The sequence below is a fragment of the Diceros bicornis genome, chromosome 21, assembly GCF_020826845.1.
Source record: "Diceros bicornis minor isolate mBicDic1 chromosome 21, mDicBic1.mat.cur, whole genome shotgun sequence".
NCBI lineage: Eukaryota > Metazoa > Chordata > Mammalia > Perissodactyla > Rhinocerotidae > Diceros > Diceros bicornis.
In genome coordinates, this window is record NC_080760.1 from 53,464,415 (window position 1) to 53,486,572 (window position 22,158).

A 22,158-nucleotide genomic window follows, 5' to 3' on the forward strand; every position below is an offset into this window, starting at 1 on the left:
GCCCCCACATAATGCAACCACATCAGCACATTATGTGACAAATTAGCAATCCGGCTAACAATCTCCTAAACTGCTCACTACAATCTTCCTACTAACTTTCAGCTTAACCAGTACATTATCTCAGCAGGAAAATAAGAAAATATGCAACAGTATTTACAAGTACTTCTGAAAATACTGGTTGCTTTAAACTAGAAACACCATAGTTAGTAACACTGCTACTTACCACCGCTTGACTACTCAGAGGCTATCCTGCCGTCCCACATAATCCTGTGGCCGCTGCGGCCGCCGCTCCTCAGTGACTGCTATGCGGCTTCTTAGTCTTGGACGTCTGCCAGCATATAAACTACCGAGAATGCAGCCAGAGCCAGCCTTTGCTAACTTCCATTCCACACGGATTCCCTAGGGCTTAGCGGGCGGCGGGTCTTTGAAACCTTCGTCCTCTCTGTGGCAAACAGGTCTTTCCTACATGCCTGCAACTCTCGGGTTCTAATACTGAAGCTCATTCACAGTTTCTAGCCTCCTGGTAGAGTGCAGTAAATAACCACCCAGAATTACTCATGAAACAGTGAGGTCAGATGCACCAGACCCTTTCTAATCTGGGAATTTGCTCGACTGTTTCCAAAAGACATTCCTGCCTGACTAGAGGCTAGAGCGTGCTGTTTCTCACAGAACCTAACTCATGCAATCACCTTTTCAATCAGGAAAAGACAGATAAAATTCATTTCATAACTGCCCTGAATCAGCAAACCATTATGACAGACATAAGGGCTTGTTTTTTTTAAAAGGAAAGGGAACGTTTTCCTTAATGATCACATTAGCACTTTAGGGAAAAGCTATTCCTCAAAAGGTTCTACCCTCTCCTCAAAATATGATTTGGTTTTCTTCTTGCTCCAGCTAGACGACCATGGCTGAGAAAACAACATGAAACTTTAACGATACTTAAGAATTCAGTGGCACCCTCAAGACCAGCGGGGTGCACGCCGTGCCAGGACTGTTGGGAATCCGGCCCCGCCATCCAAGGATTGTAACTCTAGTCTAAAGGCACTGTGAATGTCTGTTTGCCTGACCTTTGCTCCCATGAGGCTGCGAGCTGCTACTTGACAGCCCACTCTCACATGCCAGGAATTAGCACAGATCGTGGGTCGCAATATGTATTACTAATGACAGGCAAAAGGATGAGTGAAGCCACAATCAGTCCACTGCCCAGGGAAAAAGAGCCCGTTACCAAGCTGCCTGAACTCTCAGCAGGAAGGACTGTAGGCCACTTTCTTTGAGATGGCCACTGGGAGCAGGAGTCCAGTCTGAGACCACTGGCCTGAGGGAGGGGCCATCCTTGGTTAGGAGTTTATCAGTGCCCTGCTCTCAATCACCTGAGCCTCAAAATAAATAATAAATCCTCAATCAGAATTTCCAAAAATTCCACAGTTTTAAGCAATTGAAAAGTCCATAAAAATCAAGAAAAAGTTTTTTTCCTTTTCTCCCAAGTCTTCAAATAATTAAAATACATGCAAGCTATGAGAAGGCCACGTGTGAGATTCTTTAAGGCAATGGGAACTATGTTTTAAATGGGCCTCATTAAGGCAATTTATTTCACTGGGGTTGTTTTGTGAACTGGGCCACCCTGATCTTACCGTTACTGTTATCCAGAGAAACCTCCAAATAGGTCACTTGAGGTCCTCTGCCACAAGAAGCCCCTCTCAGGCTCCATCTGCCCTGACTCGTCCACCCACATTCACTTTCCCTTACTCTCTGACCTACTGAATTTACTGTCTGAAGCCTTCACTTCAGCCCTTCATCACCTACTACCATGTATAAATAACACACACTGCTTTATGGGACTTAGATCGTGAACTTCCCACGGTTGTCAGACTTGGATCCAATTTCTCTTGTCAGCTGTAGAGTATCTGCACACGATAGGCACTTCAATATTTCTTTAACTGAACATGCCAGTCTTGTTCCTCAAAGAATGCAGTGATAACCGGGAAGCGAGTTCCTTCAATCTCAGCACTTCATTCTCATACCAAAAACAACATGTCAAAATGCTTCTGAGAAATCATAATTTGTTGCTCAAAGTAGTCCAGAATATAAATAACTCAGGAAATATCTGTTTTTACAATGGGAAGACCATTCCATAGACGGACTAAGAGCGCACATGGAGAGATCGCTGCACTTTTCTCTTCACAGCAGCTGAAGAACCCAGAGCAATCAACTAGAATGTGCAGAGTGTCAAGGAGGTCAAATTTAAACATATTTTCCCAAACTACAAATATTTTTAGTAGCAATACATTCCATTTGAAAGCTTTTAGCTGCCTAATGGGAACTGGCAACGAGCCCTCATGTTTTTTCCTGGGATGGTGGTTTCTAAGTCTTAAACTTGCAAACCGATGAAATAATAAAAGCTAAGACTTTATTTAACAAACATCAGAACACGTGATAATCATGTCTTTGTTTACCCAGGAGGTCCACCTAGGAAGAGCATCGTGAAGGAGTGAAAGGAGTACTTTATTTAATGTTAGTTTACTTCCCTCACTTTAACAGAAAAAGTCATCCAAGTAATCAATTCAGAGGAAAAGGACATAAAAAATTGTAAGGGTTGCTCTGACTGTTTCCTCCTGGCCTGCAGCACTCCCTGAGAAACTTGGTCTCACAACCTCCATGAGCTAGCGTGGAGAGATCTTATTCAATTTCCGTTCTGGAGCAACAAAATGTGATTTCACTTCTAAGATATTTTCACGGAGAGCAAGAAAGTGTTCTAATAAGTTCCTTGTTTCTAGTCCCCAGCTAAGATATAAAAACAAATCTCCAACAGAAAGTTTTACAGTGGGAAAGGCCGGTCAGCCCTGAGTGGCTGATAATCGGGCCACTCAAGCTCTCCCACAAGAAAGAGCAACAGCTGCGAGCTGCGTCTCTGCTGTGCCGTGTAACCACAGGCGCCTCGCCTATTTTCAACCTGTTTCCTCATTCATAAACGAGAATAAGACTGCCTGTCCTAGCCATTGTTAGGATGGAGAAATAAAGTAAGTGGAAAGAGCCAGTAAAACCTTCAAGTAAACATTAGTTCTGTACTTTTACCTGCCTTATATACTACTAGGAAACAAATGACTATTTTTATCTATTTCATTTCTGTAGCATTTCTCCTGAAAGTAACTATACTACTATTCTTCTCTTTAAACTATATTGGGCCGGCCCCGTGGCTTGGCGGTTAAGTGCGCCCGCTCTGCTGCTGGTGGCCCAGGTTCGGATCCCAGGCGCGCACCAAGGCACCGCTTCTCTGGCCATGCTGAGGCCGAGTCCCACATACAGCAACTAGAAGGATGTACAGCTATGACATACAACCATCTACTGGGGCTTTGGGGGGAAAGAAAATAAATAAACTCTTTAAACTATAAAACATTTCTTCTTTTTAAATGTAAGAAATACTCTTTGCTTAAATAACTTTTATTTTTTTTTAAAGACTGGACTTTAATCCCCTAAACATAATAATTTTATGATGACATCACAAAATTTGCTTTGGACATAACAATCAGTCTGGGCTCATAGCTACTTAAGCTAATCTGGAAACTATCCAGAGAAAAAGCAGGAAGAAATCAGAAAGAAAAAAAGCCGAGAGGGAAAAGGCTTGTTTTGGCAAGTTCATGGGAATACCAGATTTGCAACTTAATCTCTTATAATTACCCAACATTGCCTCACCAGAAAGGAATGGAAGTGATCTTTTAACAAAAAAACCTCCCTGTATCTTTGCAGAAAACAAGTCTGTAGACTTGAGATGAAGCTGGGGATGGCATATTTGTATCTGGCTGACCTAGAGGCTAAATGCCATACCCACACTGTTCCAATATATGCCTCCGCTCTTTTTCTCTCTCTTTATTTTTTTTGTGAGGAAGATCAGCCCTGAGCTAGCATCCATGCTAATCCTCCTCTTTTTGCTGAGGAAGACTGGCTCTGAGCTAACATCTATTGCCAATCCTCCTCCTTTTTTTCCCCCAAAGCCCCAGTGGATAATTGTATGTCATAGTTGCACGTCCTTCTAGTTGCTGTATGTGGGACACGGCCTCAGCATGGCCCGACAAGTGGTGCATCTGTGTGCGCCCAGGATCCAAACCCGGGCTGCCAGTAGTGGAGCACGCGCACTTAACTGCTAAGCCACGGGGCCGGCCCCTCTTTTTCTCTTATAAACAGGCACAGCAGACTGGACATCTAGTTTGATGAATACATCAAAACCACATTTCTCTATTATGTATCTCAAACTGTAGGAAATAATGCACTTTTGTTCGGTTGTGGTGTTACCCACCTCAAAATTATATAAAAAAAGTGATTTATACTAAAATCTTACTTTAAAATGGTTACCTCTTTCTATTCCTGGCAAGTTCAAGAAGCTCCTATTTGACCAACCCCCTTGCAGATAGCGACAATGGACATAAGAAACAACTCTGTGACAGCACAAGAGAGCAAGCCAGAGCAGTCAGATTCTGGAGGGAGCTGATACTAGGAGGAAGAGAACGGCACTGTGCGAGTCTTCACTTTTTAATGGCCATTAGCCAGAAAGCCGGCTCTAGTCATATTGGCTTGAAGAACCAGATGACTGAGTTTGGGTCACCACAGCTGGTGGAAAGTGACGGGGGGAATCCCAGGAAGAAGAGAGCCAGAGAGGGGGTACCTCAAATTCTGAGTACAAATTCTGCCCAATCTCTAGCTGACTCCAGAACCATGCACATATAGGGCATGTGCCAAGCAGCCCAGCTAAGGCTAAGAGAACTAAATTGAGATTTGAGCTGCTGCCCACACCACGGAAAGAGAGTTTACATTTTGAGACCAGCCAAGTTAACTGCCTGCTAAAACAAACAAATAAACAAACCAACCACTCTTCAGAGGAATATAACTGAATCCAGAGGTTCTGCAACCTATCGATCACAATGTCTAGGACATAATCTAAACTTACTCGATATACAAATAAACATGAAACTGTGATCCATTCTCAAGAGGAAGAAAAAAGCTAAAGGAGGCCTACTCCAAAAATGAATCAGAAGTTGGAATTAGCAGGCAAGGACTTTAAAGAGCTATTATATTCAAGGACATAAAGAAAAGTTTGTTCATAATTAATGAAAAGATAGGAAATGTCCACAGAAAAATATAACCTACTAAAAAGAGCCAAATGAAAATTCTATAATGAAAAATACAATATCTGAAACAAAATCTTCACAGAATTGGATGATCAGTAGGATGGAGATGGCAGCAGAGTCAGGGAACTTGAAGGTACGTCAATAAAAATTATCCAATCTGAAGGACTTAGAAAAAAAGACTGGGTAAAGAAAGAAAAAGAACAGAGCCTCTAGGCCCTGAAGGACACTATCAAAAGGTTTAACATACATGGAACTGGAGTTTTATAAGAAGTGAGAAAATGGAGCAGAAAAAACATCTGAAGAAATAATGGTCAAAGACATTTACAGATTCAAGAGGTTCAGTGAACCCCAAGTATGATCCTTACAAAGAAAACCACACCCAAGCACATCCTAGTTCAACTGCTAAAAACCAAAGAGAAAATCATTGCAGCAGTCAGAAAAAAAATGACACATTACATTACATACAGAGGAACAATTATTTGAAAGCCCAGTGACTTCTCATTGGAAACAACAGAGGTCAGGTAGATAGAAACAATAGAGGTCAGAGGAAGAACAGCTTTAAAGCGCTAAAAGAAAAAACAGAAAAATGGTGTCCACTCAGAATTCTATATCCAATGAAGTTAAGTTCAATTCATTTTCAGATAAAAAACAAAACAAAACAAACAGAATTGACCAGCAACAGATCTACACCACAAGAAATGCTAAAGAAGTTCTGCAGGCAGATAGGAAACCAAATGGAAAAAAGATCTTTAGGAAAGAATGAAGAACACTGTATGGGGTTAAATACAAGAGATTTTTTCCTAAAATATTATTTAAAACACAACATATAATCTTATTTTGTGAGGTTACTAACATATATGAATGTAATATAAATGCCATCTAGAGCATAAAGGAACTGAGGTGGTGCTGAATGGGCCTTCACGGTTGCAAGGTTTCTACATTTTAAGTAATGTACAGTTAATAACTTAGACTGTGAAAAGTTAGAGATGGGAAATTGTAATCCTTAGAGTAATCACTAAAAATATAACGCAAAAGGTATTGCTAAAATGCAAATGTGGGAGGTTAAGGGAGAGAAAGAGGTGCGGAAGATAAGCTGTTGGCTTCAAAGTGCCAATCCCGCTGAGCCAAGAACTAATAAACTGACCATAGAGGACTTCTGCTTCTCTCCCACCTAGGCTTCAGGTGCGTCTTAATTTCTAACTGATGTGGAGCCAATGCTTCTCCATTTGTTTCCTGCATCTCTCCATCCAACCTCATTTCCCTGTCCCTCTGTAAAGGGAAATAGAGGAGGAACCACTTAGAGCCACTGATCCTTCATTGTCCAGAGAGGAAGAGAGACAGTCATGTCTGTTCCACTCTTCCTTGATGTTTTTAGGGATAACAATCCTGGAGACAAAATTCAGTGAAGGGGAATTAAGAACAACTAGAGAGAAAACAAAAATGGTAACAGAAACAGAATTGAAGGGAAGGAATTATGGTAGCTATTGGGATAAGTTTGAGGATTTCACTGTGGGTTCTGAGGGTGGGGATCAGATTTTAAATAGTAAACATATGAATTACAGCTGAAATGTAAACATCTAGTCAGAGGTCTCTCTTTATAAAATAAGACGAGTGAGGGGAAGTGAACAGAGCATGGAGAAATACAGGAGGGATGGGGGCAGTCAATGACCCATTCAGTGAGGAGGGGGCACACTGTGCTAAAGAGACAAGAAAGAACACGGGTCTTCAAGTTAAGAGACAGGGGCCCAGGATCTTGGATCTACCCTTTGTTAGCTGCACAATCCAGGGCAAGTCATACGACTGTCTAAGCCTCAGGTTCCTCAAGAGAAAAGGGCAATAATAACTCATCCTTAAGAACTGTCATGAACTCAAATAAGCGAATCCATGTGAAAAGGATCTGTGAAGGCATGTAAGCACAACGGTCTAATTTGTATGAAATGCAAGTTTAAATCTCACTAGAAATTTGTTTACTTCACACAAAACCAAATTGTGGAGGTGCACCTACAACCGAGATGCACATATAAAGCTCTGATCATCTATGTGTGGGTGGGAACCAATGATGAATCAGAACTATCCTTAGATAAGAAACGTTTAAGACATAATTTTTAGTGGAAACAATTTAAATTTTATATTAAATTCCTATTACATTTAGATTTACTACTTACTTTTTACTATTGGGAAGGCTAAGGTCCCTCCCCCCTCAAAAAACCCTTAAAGTTCAGATGCTGTGAACATTTTAAGATGTATACAGGGATAATTGAGAAGCAGATTACTCTCCCAGATATTATCTAGACCAAACAGGATAGCAATGAGAAGGAAAATACTGGGATGATGACTAAGGAGGAATTTAGACACCACCTTTGAAAGGAATTTTGGAAGCTAATACAAAACCACTTGAAAAAAACACATAGCAAAGAAGCACAAGTATCCTCATGTCATTAATCAAACCTAAAGCTTTTTTTTTTCAATTGAGGTGATACTGGCTTATAATATTGTGTAAATTTCAGGTGTACATTATTATATTTCAGTTTCTGTATAACTGCATCGTGTTCACCACCAATAGTTTAGTTTTTATCCGTCACCATACATAATATGCCCCTCTACCCTGTTTGCCCTCCCCCCACCTTCCCCTCTGGTAACCACAAATCTGTTCTCCTTATCCATGTCAAACCTAGAGCTTTTAATTTCGAGTTCACATTTTAGGATAAACAAAGAATCAAAAAAGATTTTAAAAACTTTTAAGATGCTGTTCACAGATTAAAAATTTAAATTCCATGTCTCCGTAAGACATCTATAAAATGTCAAAAAAATGTCCTGGGTATTTGGTATGTGGATAATAATAGCTAACACTTTTAAATTCAAATAACCAGATTTTTCTAAACAGTAACTGATAATTTTTCTGTACCCTAAGATCTTCAGGTTCCTCTGGATCTTCAGAAGAAGCTTTGCTGTTACTACTACCAGCGCAGCTCTCGAGGTGTGTACCCGCCACTAGCCCCGCCCGACTGGAAGCATCATGGACGATGAATTCCTTTAACCCTGAAAACTAGACCACAGGCAGGGTTTGTGATCCCGCTCTTGCAGGGAGGCTAAATCACTTGCCCAAGGCCACAGAGCCTTTTAAAACTTCTTTTTAAACTCTAACCTTCATAATACAAGATACGTAACTCTAAACACCAGGTTAAATTCCTCCAAACTAAGTGTTCTCTGTGCTTTTACTTACATAGGTTACATACACACACCCCATTTACTCTAAAAGTGTTGCTGGCTTGAACTAGCAGCCTCACAGATCAGCTGAAATACAGTTTGTGTCCTGAGATGCTTTATAATTCACTTGGGTATGACACTGAGATGCAATAAAAAAAAAAATATTTGTGGCTGCAGCCACGCCAAGCTAACTTAAAGCCCTGACCAAACAGCCCTTGCAAAGGCCAGCTCTGTATGATAAAGAAGCAGACATGACAATATTAAGTTAAAATAACACACAAACAACACCCCCAAATCCACCCCACCCCCAGCCCCAACAAGACCCAAGCTGGAGACAAGGCTATGTATTATGTACACAGTATGAGTCCACAGCAGGTCAACACACACTGGCATGGCTTGCCTCTAGCTTCCCTCAGGTCACCCCTGGAGAGATGCAGCCTCATGGAAAACTTCTCAAACTGCTCCCCACTATATTTGGAATTCCAGAGGGCCACAGCAGCAAAATGCAACACACTCAACATGGGACAAGACAAATAAAACAAATAGGATAAATATTTTGAAGCTAACACACTGAAACCATGTCACCTTTCAAAGTCTTGTTTGGGGGCCTCCACACATATACTGGTGATACTGCCATTCTTTCTAGGGACTTTCTTTGGTTGATATTCAAACAAATGCGAGAAAACCAGCTGCAAGAATTACTTATAATAGTATTTTTTTTCTTTGCTTTCTTCTTTTTCCTTTTTAACCAAACAATATTAACAACTTGGTCACCAATCATAATCCTAAAATGGAGTACTTAATGACTTCTAGCCATGTCTCAAATCAAGGTGTACAGCATGATAGCTGACAGCTTGAGCCCTGGACTCAGGACTTGATCTGAATTCCAGCTCTGTGACCTCAGGTAAGCTGCCTAACCTCATAGCTTCAGTTTCCTCATTTGTAAACTGATGATGATAATACTACCCACACCGCCAAGGACTATGAGGATTAAGATGAAATCATGCGTGACAGTTTATGGCACAATGCCTGGCAACAGAAAGCACTCAGTAAATTTCGTCTTTAATGTTTTAACTAGTAAAGCTAACTGTAGAGGATGGAGACTTGCTATCAACGAACATGGTACTAGTTCTAAAGGTCTTCCTAAAGAGCTCAGTGAAGGAAGACCAACTGAAAATCATGGAGCACCTTCCAAGGTGATACTTACTAGGTTAGTCTTCTTTAGAATAGAGAAGTTCAGGTAAATTGTTTACATATCACTTATATTCTTTTATCCAACCTTCATATATGAAAATGGTGTGCTTAGAAACAAGGAGAAATTTCCGAACGTTTAAAAAAAACTATGGTCGGAGCAACTGGAGCGTTCACTCACTCCTGGGAGCAATATACTGGAATATCCACTTTGGGAAACGGGCAGCATCTACTAAAGCTAAATTTGTGTATCCCCACTGACTCGGGATTTACCCCAACTGAACTTCTTGTAGAAATGCTCACCAAAAGACACTCACTACTATGTTCAGACAGTAAGAGTCCTGACAGCCCCAACCTGGAAAGTATCCCAATTTCTACCAATAGTAGAATGGATAAACTACGGCATATTCACCAACGGTACAATATACAGCAACGAGAATGAAGTACTACTACCTCAACAATATGGATGATCTTACCCTAAATGTTGAGCAAAACAAACCAAAAGCAAAAAAGTACATACTGAATGATACCATTTACATAAAGCTCAAAAATCTGCAGAATCAATCTATGGTAAGTGGCTACGCTTGGAGGGTGAACGGTAACTAGAAAGGGGCATCTGGTGGGTTTCTGGGGTGCTGGCAGTGTTGTTTTCTTGCTCTGGATGCTGGTTGCATGGATGTGCCCAATTTGTGAAAATTCAATGAGCTGTTCACTTCTTGCCATGTTTATACGTTCACATCTTTGGATGTTAATAAAGAGTTAAAAAAATACAAAAACTATGGTACAAAACTTTAAATTGATAAATCTGTTTATTGACCTCATTTGTCTAAAAAGGATTTAAGAAACGGCACATTAACTTAAAACGTTTCCCTAAACTGGGAGATAAAACCAAAAGTCTTTTTTTTATAGTGGCACAAATAACTTAGTCAAGCAGAGTACTGCTGGGAAATAGTATTTTTGAGTACAATATAAGCTCCAAAAAAGGCAGATACTCAAGCCATTTATTGTGGTTTCCTTGGCACAGTATCTACCAAAGAATTAACTGAATTAAACAGGGATTAAATGATTTTTTTCATTCAAAAAATATTTAGTGCACTCTTATAACCTGTCAGTCACATACTACAAAATGCCAGAGTACACATTATGAGAAATTTTCACTGTAGGTGACTGTAAAATATTCCTATTGAGGAATTTTTTACACTTGCTAATAGGCCACCTACGGGTTTATCTCATTCTTCTTCTCAATGGAGTCACATCTGTGAATAAGAAAACCGGATGCAGGGAGGACAGGCTCTGAGTCACAGAGATCAACCCATGAAAGTATGACCTGAGTACTCTATGACTTGGCCTAACGAAGCTCATCCTGAGAGCCACTTTCTCAACCTATAATATAGTAAAGACAAATATAGGGCCCAGTCAAAGAAGAATGGAATTCCACAGTAATTTGACTCTATTTGCAATTTCTCTTTTAAGGTAGATAAGGAGAATGGGATTAGGGAAATGTTTTTAACTGCCCTGGCTGGGGTAAGGGCTATGCAAAATTTATTACTTTGTTAAAATCTTGGATATAATAAAGATTTTGAAAAACTCAATAAAAGTAACTATTTGATTGTGATACATTGTTACATATAAATGTCCAGGTAAGTTATTATATTATAAAGTTAAATTTTATTGGCCTATTTGGTAGCCATATTATACATGTTTAAAATGCAAAGTTAAACTCCATTTCTGATTAAAACAGAATACAGAATAAATTAATGCTCAATGACCTGTGCTAACTGTCACAAGAAGATATCCATAAATTATAGTCTAAGTACATTATATTATATTTATATATATTTATATATATATGTGTGTATACATATATAAAATAACTATGTTTAGTTCTAAAACTTCATCTTGCATAGCTTTTGGAGCTAACTTACTTTAATAAAACAGTCTTTAAATTAATGTTAACCAGACTTATCTGCGCTCAGCAATGACCTCAGCGACTATTTGGACCCTTCCTGTGTCCAGGCTCCGGGCCTGGAGGTGCAGGCAACACCGAGGTGAGTATGACGATCCCTGTCCTCAAGGAGCTTCAGTCTAGTAGGGGATGAGACATACTAGACTGTGAGCTCCTCGAGGGCAGGAAAAGTGTTTTGGTCATCTTGCCCAGTAACTAGCACCAGGCTCAGCTATCGTGGTCTCACAGTGTGTGGGGAACCAAAGTGAACACGGCACGCAGCCATCTGCAGCAGCACAGGATGAGCACGACAAGAACAAAGTGCTCTGGAGACTGAAGGCACAGGATGGTCAGCTGTGAAGTCACGGAAGAGCCAGCACATGAAAGAAGCCAAGAAAGATGGGTAGGATTTCACCAGGTGGAGAAGGAAGCATTCCAGGCTGAGAGACAGGGTTAGTTTGGCCATAATGTGAGAAAGGGATGGAAAAGACACCGTCAGGCCATAATGGAAGGAGTCCTAAATGCCACTCTAGAAGCCTCTCCCTAACACGGGGAGTAACAGGAACCCACTGAAAGTTGTTTTGAGCAAAGGAGTTAGTCTTCCATACTGATGTTTCGGGAAGACTGCCTAACAAGCTATGCTGGACAGACGGAAGGAGAGTCCAGCTGGAGAAGCAGTGGAGAGGGAGTGGCCCTGAAGACACTGCAGAGAGGGTTCTCCAGCTAGTCAGCTGGTTGGGGCAAGCGAGGAATTCCTGAGGATCCCAAGATGGAGACGAAGATAAAGGCACCACTGTAACCGACAGAAGGTGAGGGGCAAGAGCTGGCTGAGAGGAGATGGTAACAGATTTGCTTTAGGGATAAACATGATGCCCATGATGCAATTTAAAACGCAGGTTTGGGACTTGTGAGAAAAGGGCAGGATGGAAGCAAAAGACAGACAGAGGTGAGAAGTGAAGCCACAAGAATGGTTAAGGTAATCCAGGAAGAGTACCGAGAGAAAGGAGGAGGCTGAGAATAGAAATTTGGTCAATACTCATAGTAATGGTGGAGAAACAGTGGGTCGGTAAGATAAAGGAGATGTCAGGGAGGCAAGCAGATGGAACTGGGATCAGAGAGGGAAGAAATTTCAAGGTCAAGACCTGTCAAATTCCAAGGAAAGATCAAGAAGGAACAAAAAACATTCATGAGCAAAACATGAAACAAAGCACCTTCAAAAATCCAGCTCTAATAGTGAGAGCATATCTAATTAAGTTGTATGAGAATTAAGAAATGGGAAATTTCTAGCTTGAAAAAAGCTGTCTAGAAATACTCGAAGGCCTATCATGTGAGACGCAGAGCAGAGTTTGTTCTGTGGGGCGCTCGAGAGCGGAACCCGGCTGGCGGGTGAGCGTCATGGGGTCTAAGGCGCCCTCTCTCACAGTGTGCTCTCCCTGTGCGGTGAACAAGTGCTGACTCCGGTCTCTCCCTGGACTTTAAAGCCTGGGGCAGGCTTGTGCTCTGCTCACTGCTGAACGCACAGAACCTCACTCAGAACAGAGCAGGCACTTAGCACACAGCTGCTGACTGGACGAATCTCTTCTACTTCTAACTATTGGCTTTAACTCTTCTTGAAACATTCTCCTTGTAAGGACACTTGTCTAGCAGGTTGAGCTGCCCGAGATGAGGTGAGGCTAGAGGAAGTTTAGAGAGGGTCCAAGCACTGGGAGATATGGTTGGGCTAGTTGAGCTCTCAGGGTCTTCTGGACCCCGATATTTAGTAATGGCATAACAAAAAAAAAAAAAAAAAAAAAAAAATCTCACATAAAATCAGGGAAGTATCCCAAATATGAAAACAAGTGATACAGTACATGTTAAAACCATGGCGTTGGTTGGCTGGTTATATAATTAAGCTCCCCAAGCATATTTTTTTTTAAACAGTTTTATTTATTTATTTATTTTTTGTGAGGAAGATCAGCCCTGAGCTAACATCCATGCTAATCCTCCTCTTTGTGCTGAGGAAGACCCGCTCTGAGCTAACATCTATTGCCAATCCTCCTCCTTTTTTTTTTTCCCCCAAAGCCCCAGTAGATAGTTGCATGTCATAGCTGCACATCCTTCTAGTTGCTGTGTGTGGGACGCGGCCTCAGCATGGTCGGAGAAGCGGTGCATCGGTGCGCGCCCGGGATCCAAACCCAGGCCACCAGCAGCGGAGCGCGCGCACTTAACTGCTAAGCCACGGGGCCAGCCCTCTCCATGCATATTATATTAAAATATCTTGTTCATTAAAGTATTAAGCTTCAATCTAGACTTTAATTCAACTCAATTCAACAACTGTCTATTCAGTGCTCATTAGGTGCCTGGTCCTAAGCTCCACATTAGGGCTACAGAAATGAGTAAGACACAGTGATGCCCACTGAGAGCTTTGAGTCTGGTTGGGGACACAGACAAGCAAACAAGAAACTCTCCAGGCCAGGAGGCAGGCTCCACTGTGCAGACACTCTGAGGGGTTCAGTGCACTAAGTCCCTGTGCATTCCTTCTGGGGGACTTGGAGCTACTAGAGGTTTGGGTCTAACAGCGCCTGGCACAAAGTAGGAGGCACAAAATGGCAGCTGAATGGGCAATGTGGATGTTTTAACTATAATAACAGTACTGAAAAGGTGCCAAAGGAGTGGCTATCTCTTTGGGGGTAGGGTTGATTAGGAAAGTTTCCTGAAGGAGGTAACATCTGAGCTGGATTCTGAGGATGGAATAGGAGTTTATCAGGCGGCAAAGGTGGGGAAGGCATTTCTGGGAGAGAAAATAGCACGTGAAAGGCAGTGAGCTGTGCTGGGAGAATTATAAGTAGTTAGGTGTTGCTGGAGCTTAAGTATCGGGGGGATGAAGGAGTTGTGTGAGAAGAGATTTGAGAGGTAAGTAGGGACTAAATTATTACAGACCTTGTAAGCCATGCTAAGTCAGTTAGAAGTTAGAGGAGAGAGATTTAATCATAATGTGAAATTTATTAAGATTTTAAGATATAATCTACTCAAGACTCTAGCAAGGTATAAATAAATGCAAATCAATTAAAAAAGTGATGTTTGCCCAAGAAATAGGTTAGCCTTAGACGTACTGATAAAATGACCTGGAAACACTATTACTGCAACAGAGGAGAAGCAGCATAAGCCTGCCCCAGCCCCGGGCCCTCTCTCCCCCCACTCCTACCTGAGCTGAGCTTTGAGCTCAGTGAACCGGGGCCGCCTGCTGGGGTCATAGGCCCAGCATTTCGTCATAAGGCTGTAGAGGGTAGGAGGGCAATTTGGAGGCATTGGTAATCTTTCCCCATTTTCAATTCGACCGATCACATCATTGTTCTTCACTCCTTGAAAAGGCTTCACACCATGCATCAGTATCTCCCACATACACACACCTGTGAAGCGGGAATGAAAACACAGCAGTGAACTTAGCAGGAAGAGTGTAATTCCTATGTTTCAGGAATCACTTCACAGTCGGCATGAGAACCAGCTGTGTGATTGTGGGCAAATCAGCTAAACACAGCAACACTCAATTCATTCTGTTATAAAATGAGAACAGCCATACTAATTTAATATGATGTGAATGGTGAAATATTACATATTACCAAGGAAAAAAACAATTTTTCTAAGAGGTTTATTTCTCTAAAAGTTCTCTATTAGAAAATGACCCACCAGCTACAGTGATGCTTCACGCTAAATGAGCCAGTTCAAAAAACCTCAATAAATTTTCGATTTCACTCCACTTCAATCCAGCCTGCTTATGATTACAGCAGCTGACCTGAGGCCCAACACAGAAAACCCTAAAATTTAAGTCTTACACTTTTACAACACTCAGTTTCCTGTCAAGATTTCCCTTAACAGTGGTGGCCCATCCTTGCCCAGCGTGCACAGTGGCCTCAGTATCTGGCTCATCCACTAACCAGTCACAATGGTTCCCACAGGAAAGTCTGGGACTTCTCTGGGCTGCAGTGACTGTGTCCACAAACTCCACAATCACCCTCAAACAGTTTACTCGCATGCTCCCCTTGTAAGTCACAGACTTTCCCAGTATCTTCTGAATAATACTTGTGCATTCCCCTTTAAAAGAAACAAGTGAACAAAACCTAAAACTGAGAGGCAGGACCACATAACACAACCACCAGGGAACTAGGAAAGCAGGCTGGCATCCGCGGCCAGTGGTTTTCTCCTCGTAGCTTCTCGTCGTCACCTGGCATTTTGGCCCCTCTGGAGATCCTGCCACCCCCGAACATGCCACAAACATGCCTTTGCTTGTGTTAAATTCTCTATATTTAACGCTCTTTCATTTTCTTCTTTACAAACTCGCCTCTTTTTAGGTACATTGGTGAGTTCTTTTATAATGCTTTTCCTGATTCGCCCCTGGGAAAATCTCATCTCTGCTTCCATCATAGATGTACACTGTGTAACTGGTGCCTTGAGGAGAGGAGTAGTGACTTTATTTCTGCATCTTCAGTACCTGAAATGGTATGTGCCTCAAAGGGGGCAAGGCATATTATCATATTAACGTGAATTAGATTCTGAAATTAGCCAAAAGTCCAGTAATTTCAAAGTAAAGAGTGAATGACAAAAATAATGTCTTGAGTTCTGCTTTTCTCACCAGAAATTATGACAACATTTTCAGTAATAATAACACTGGGTATCATCTCTTGAGACCTTAATATGTCTCTGGCACCGTTCTGTGAGATTTACATATGTTTTCCTTAATCCTCACAGTTTACATTTTTTAAAATACTGTATTTTATCCTATCTAATATGCCACTGATTATAAGACACACCATTATTTTATATGACCAAAAAAAGAGGGAAAATGCTGCCAACTAAACTATGATACAATCCTTTGTTACCTGTTAGAATTATTGTATTCTTACTACAGAGCTCTTTCACACTTATTCGGACAAGAAAGCAACATCAATATGAACAAAACAAAGTCCACATGAGGGCTGGCAAGGTGAACACACAAAACACGCCCCAACTAACACCAACTGCAAAACACCACTGCTTTACAACACACCTCAGTTTCAGAAATGTTCAAATGTGAAAAAACAGGCATCTTAAACTTTGAAATATGAAATTTCCTTGAGAGGATAAGTCTCGCTCTCTGGGTCACACTGCTAATAAGCCAGGTCTTAGAATTTAAAGCCACATTGATTAGACTCCAGAGCCTTTTCTAATCATGTCACGCTATTTCCTGCTCTACTGAAAAGTTCCTTCTTTCACCTAATACCAATTAGGGCACTAAATGGTTATTAAAAATCAACAGCAAGTAAACAGAAGAAAAAATAAGAACACACACAATGTATATAAAGTTATTTTTATTTATAGGAAAAAAAGGTACATAAACTTAACAGGGCATCTCCTCTGAAGTAGTTTAAAATCTAGCAGAGAAAATACGCACAAAAGACTATTCCCAAGATCAACACGTGAGTGTTATGACAAAGAGAAAACACAGAGAATGCAGAGAAAGGAAGTTTATATCGGATGATTCACCTGCTACATAGGGCTTCAGGGAAGAGGGGACATTTGAGGTGACCTTGAAGGTTAGACAGAATTTCAACTGGAGGAGAGAGTGTAAGGATAAGGTGTTCCAGGTAGAAGGAGTAACATCAGCAAAGGTGGGGCAGGGGAGTGAGTGTCTTTAAAATCTGGATCAAGTAGTTGAAGTAAGTAGTGTAGAATGAATGAGAGCCACACTTGTACACTAGCTGGGAGGTACTGCAATAAGCTACCGAGCAGAAGGAGGAGGATGACAGTGACTGACTTGGAGCAGGCAGGAAGGGACAGAGTAGACATCAAAGAAGTAGAAGCTACAGAAGACGAAGGATCAAACTTTCAAGCCTTGAGACAAGTCAGGAAGGAGGTCAGATTCCAGAATAAAGAGAGGAAGTACAATTTTAGTTACTCTGGATTTGAGGAGCTATCACAGAAACAGATGGACAAGTTAACTAGTTAAAGTCATTCACAGAAAAGGAACGAATGAAATGGCAAAAAGAGGAGAGAAAGAAGGAAATAGGTATCTCCCTGTGAGGGAGGAAGAGATGGCACAGGGAAACAGAAAGGAAGAGTGACAGAAGGCACTGGAAATTCACAACAGCGGAGCACTACAGCAGCCGCAGCTGGAAGCTGGTGCACGGTGTATGCTCAGTGACTATTTGTCAAACGCACCAAAGAGGAAGTTTGGTGAAAGAGATGGTCAGGCAAGGCAAGGTGAATTAACCCCATATTCTCAAGAGGGATAAAGCTAAGTTTATCTTGTAGAATACATGAAATATAATTTAAAAAAACACAAAACTTTTCAAAATACTCACCAAACATCCACACGTCACTAGCTGAGGTAAAACGTCGAAAATTGATTGACTCTGGAGCCATCCATTTAATAGGCAATTTTCCTTTGGAAGCTAGAAGATTAATTTTAGAAAGTTAATTTTCCTTGTTATCTGCTAAAGAATCTAATAGTTATAGCTAGCTAAGATTTTTGGCATCAAAATAAAAACTTTTAAATATTTGACTCCTTGGACTTTCCGTTTCTTTGGGAGAACTACTTCTCATTTCCTTGATGTTCTGAGGTCATTTTGGGGTGATGAGTAGTTAGACTGGGGTAGGGAATAAAACACTGATGTCCTTCTCTCTGTGGAGAGGCAGGGAGCAGGGAAGTGAGAGGGAGTCCTGGTTAACTGCAGGTATTAGCCTGCAGCTCGGTTATGAAAGGCTTCACAATTTCCCCAAACGGACCCTAACGTATAGGGTGGAACCTTGCTTTAGAAATGGCCTGCTAATGACATACGCTCGATTCGCATTCGCTGTAGTCATGCTCAATAAAGTTGCCACCAACACGCAACACTGCTCCTAGGGGAAATACGTACATATATAGGCATTTCTCACATAGATTCTAATCTTAAGTACCAAAAACAACTTATCCTGATAGGTTCTGTTTTCTTTAGAAAACAAGGTTCAGGTGTGTTTAGTCTGAAGGCTGCCCCACTAGCAGGTGCCAGAGATGGGATTTAAACCCGTCCAGCTGGCCCAGAGGCGGAGGTGCTTGCACGGTGCTGTACCGCCCCCACGCGCCTCTGTCCTCCACACGCGAATTTTGTGCTGCTCCGTGCATGTCCACACATGACTACAAAAGCACAGTGAGTACTGATTTGTGGAGTTACAAATTTTAGCCAGTAGGCAAATGTGCAAATACGGAATCCACAAATAATGAGGACTGACTGTACTTTCATCAGTATGTGACGAGCAGGAGGGGGCGATGCAATGAAAAGGAAAGCCTGAAATCGTCCCTCTTTAGAGGCCTAAAAACTTCCCTTTGTGCCACACAGGAAACAACGCATCACCTCACTAAACATCCTTCAACTGCTGGGTTACAAGATGACACCCTAGAGTACCTTTCCTGAAGGAATTCTAACTCTCAAAGGTGGAAACAGAGTCTACTCCAACATGGTACGAGGTATAACCAAGACACTGACTACATGCCCAGTGTCACAGAAGTATGGAGGAACAGTGACCAAGGGGCAGGTCAGGAAGGCTTCGGGGAAGGGACAGGGGATCAGAGTTGCTAGGACAGGGGCAAGGAGGAGCTATAGATACAACGGCAGGGGAAAGAGCAGGTTTCAAGGGGCCCAGAGCAGGGGCACCTGGGCCCCGCCAGCCTTGTCAAGGGCCTGGACTTCCTTCTGTAAGCTAAGAGTGCCTCGAGGACTTTCAATCAGGAGACAATTAAATTTGTTTCATTTATTTTTTTTCCATTTAACTTCAAGCATTTGCTCAACTAATGAGGTCAAATCTTGTTTGATTCCTTCAGGACAAACTACTCTACAACTGTGCTCCGAACGGAAGAATCCCTAACCTGTAGGGGCTGTATTCCTGAAGCCTAAGGGAATCTATACTTACTGACCTTTCTGGGATGATAATATATGCGTGAATTTGTCAACTGCCCATTTCCAATGTGGTCTAAATGAAGCAGAACCTCGGCCATTACACTGTTGGGAGTTTAGCTCTTTATTGGAATTCTAGGACTTGGATTACTTAGGATTTGAGCTGGATATGAAATGTATTTTAAAACAGTGGAAAGCTTACTTGGTTGTTTTTAAGTTAAATGAGTAAATAACCAAAATGAATAAACAACCAAAGAATTTTCTTTTCACACAACAAAGGCTCACTGCTAAAATTGTTTCAGGCTATAGTATACAGAAAGCATAGGAAAGGGACTAGTCATGAGTTATAGTATAAAATGAAAGAGACTATGGAAAAATTTGGGCTCATTTTGCTACAATATCAAAATCAAACAAACTAGGAAGAAAACTGGCCTTTGCAACATAATAGTAATAATTAGAATATATACTAATAGCATACTATGAATTTATAATTCATACCTTAGCTGAAGTACTAGGAATATGAAAATTATTCCAAAGTAATTATTTGTTCAATAATAATTTGAAGAACCAAGTCAATCTGATTCCAAGATGGCAAAATTAAAGAAAAATCACGAGGCAGTTTTTAGTTCCAAAACTAATGGATCAAAGTCTCTGGACTTAGCAGATTAGAGATTTGTAAGTCAGATCATTTTCTCTGAGCCCATGCATCCAACCCCATTTGCTGGGAGGTATCTAACTATGTCTATTGGTTGAAAGACATCTGGGCTGATTACAATTTTTGGCTAGTAGAAATAACACTGCAATGAACATTCGAGTACAGGTTTTGTGTGAATATAAGTTTTCATTTCTTTGGGAGAAATGCCTAGGAGTGCAATTGCTGGGTCATATGGTAGTTGCATTTAGTTTTTTAAGAATCTGAAAAACTCTTTTCCAGAGTGGCTGCACCATTTTACATTCTCACAATTTATAAGTAATTTAGTTTCTCTGCATCTTCGCCAGCATTTGGTGTTATCACTATTTTTTATTTTAGCCATTCTGATAGGTGTGCAATGATATCTCACTGTGGTCTTAATTTGCATTTCCCTAATGGATAATGTGCTTATTTGCCATCTGTATGTCCTCTTCAGTGAAATCTCTCTTTATATCTTCTGCCCATTTTCTAACTGTATCCTTTGTTTCTCTTTTTACTGTTGAGTTCTGAGAGTTCTTTCTATATTCTAGATATTAGTCCTTTGTTGGACAAGTGGTTTGCAAGTATTTTCTCCCACTCTGTAGCTTGTTGTTTCATCCTTTTAATAGGGTCTTTTGTAGAACAAAAATTTTTAATTTTGATGAGGTCCAAGTTATCAATTTTTTCCTTTTATGGATCGTGTTTTTAGTGTCAAGTCTAAGGACTCTGCCTAGCCCTAGATCCCAAAGATTTACTTCCATTTTTTTCCCTAAAAGTTTTATAGTTTTACATTTTATAATTAGGTCTATGATCCCTTTTGAGTTAATCTGGAGTGAGGTTTAGGCTGAGGTCTATTTTTTGCTTATGGATGTCCAACTGCTCCTGCACCATTGTACACCTGTCAAAAATTTGCTGAGCATATTAGAACATACCCTTTTAAGAAATAAAAATCATTAGAGATCCTGAGCCTATTTTTATTTACTGCTCTAATTTCTTACCTTTGTAGTAAGTACTGTCTTCCATATATCGGGATAATCCAAAGTCTCCTAATTTGACACAATCATTTGAGGACACCAGAACATTCCGAGCAGCAATGTCCCTGATAAGGAAAAATTTGGGACAACAAATTTTAATACAAGGAAAACAAACCCACAAACTCATCTATATTATATAAAGACATATTGATAGATACTTTGAAAGACAGCTTACATACAGTGCAAACGGGAGATTTATTACACACTGAAAAAAAGGATACTTTTATTATTTTACTTCAAATATATTCCTTTTGGCAGATATTTACTCATTAATATGATGATTAGTATTTTGAATGACGAAAAAGTATATTCTCAAATAATGAAACTGCTTATTACTTTTCATACAATCATATTACCAACTGCATTAACTGACAGACAGTGATATACAACCAGGGTCTGTAACCATGCTGCTACCAAGAGATCTCATTAAACAAAATGAAAGTTATCTTCTGACGCCAGTAAATGATTTTGCTGACGCAGTTTGCTTTAATGCTGGATAACAGAACTCTAACACAATACCGGGCAAACAAACAAACTGTAGGGGCTCCACCTGCATTCAAACTAGAGACCCAGACTATAAAGAGAAATTCCACAGAAAGCCAACAGATGTCACTCACGACACTGTGGTGTCCCGGAAAGTCTCAGGGCAATATCTGTTTTAGGTCCATATCTTCACTGTTCTAGTGCCATGTACAGGCTCTCAACAGTATTTGTGGATGGAATAACTGACCTTAAAGTAACACAAAATGTTTCAAACTGCACGTGAGGAAAAGCTCTTTAAACACGTGTATCAACATGCCGTGGCACTTCACTTGGCTAGGACAGAAGCAGCACAACTTTCTAGTACGTCCGTGTACAACAGAGTCAAGTGGTAGGAAGGGCTTCGGGGCACGGACAGCACCTCTTCTCCCAAGTTCTCCACTGCCCATCCCCCTGCTCAGAAGGCAGCTTACCATCTTTATGACTGGATCTTACCTGTGCACAAATCGTTTGCTCTCTAGATACGCAAGAGCTGTACTAAGCTGATAGGCATACAGGATCAAAGACGCTAGATCCAAACTGTATTTCCTTACTTGCAGAAACGACCTCAGCTTTGGAACAGTGA

The 22,158-nt window shown here is 40.9% G+C and overlaps 1 protein-coding gene across 6 annotated transcripts in view; it reads right to left on the reverse strand.

Moving 5' to 3' along the window:
* PTK2 (protein tyrosine kinase 2) overlaps positions 1-22,158 on the reverse strand; it is a 282,084-nt gene that overhangs the window by 41,081 nt on the left and 218,845 nt on the right. For all 6 annotated transcript variants that reach the window (XM_058564997.1, XM_058565000.1, XM_058564996.1 and 3 more), the window contains 4 exons: positions 22,029-22,144; positions 21,018-21,118; positions 17,781-17,870; positions 14,648-14,852 (listed from right to left, as the gene is read on the reverse strand). In XM_058564997.1, coding sequence (XP_058420980.1) covers positions 14,648-14,852; positions 17,781-17,870; positions 21,018-21,118; positions 22,029-22,144 — 512 coding nt within the window. The remainder of the gene's footprint in view (positions 1-14,647; positions 14,853-17,780; positions 17,871-21,017; positions 21,119-22,028; positions 22,145-22,158) is intronic.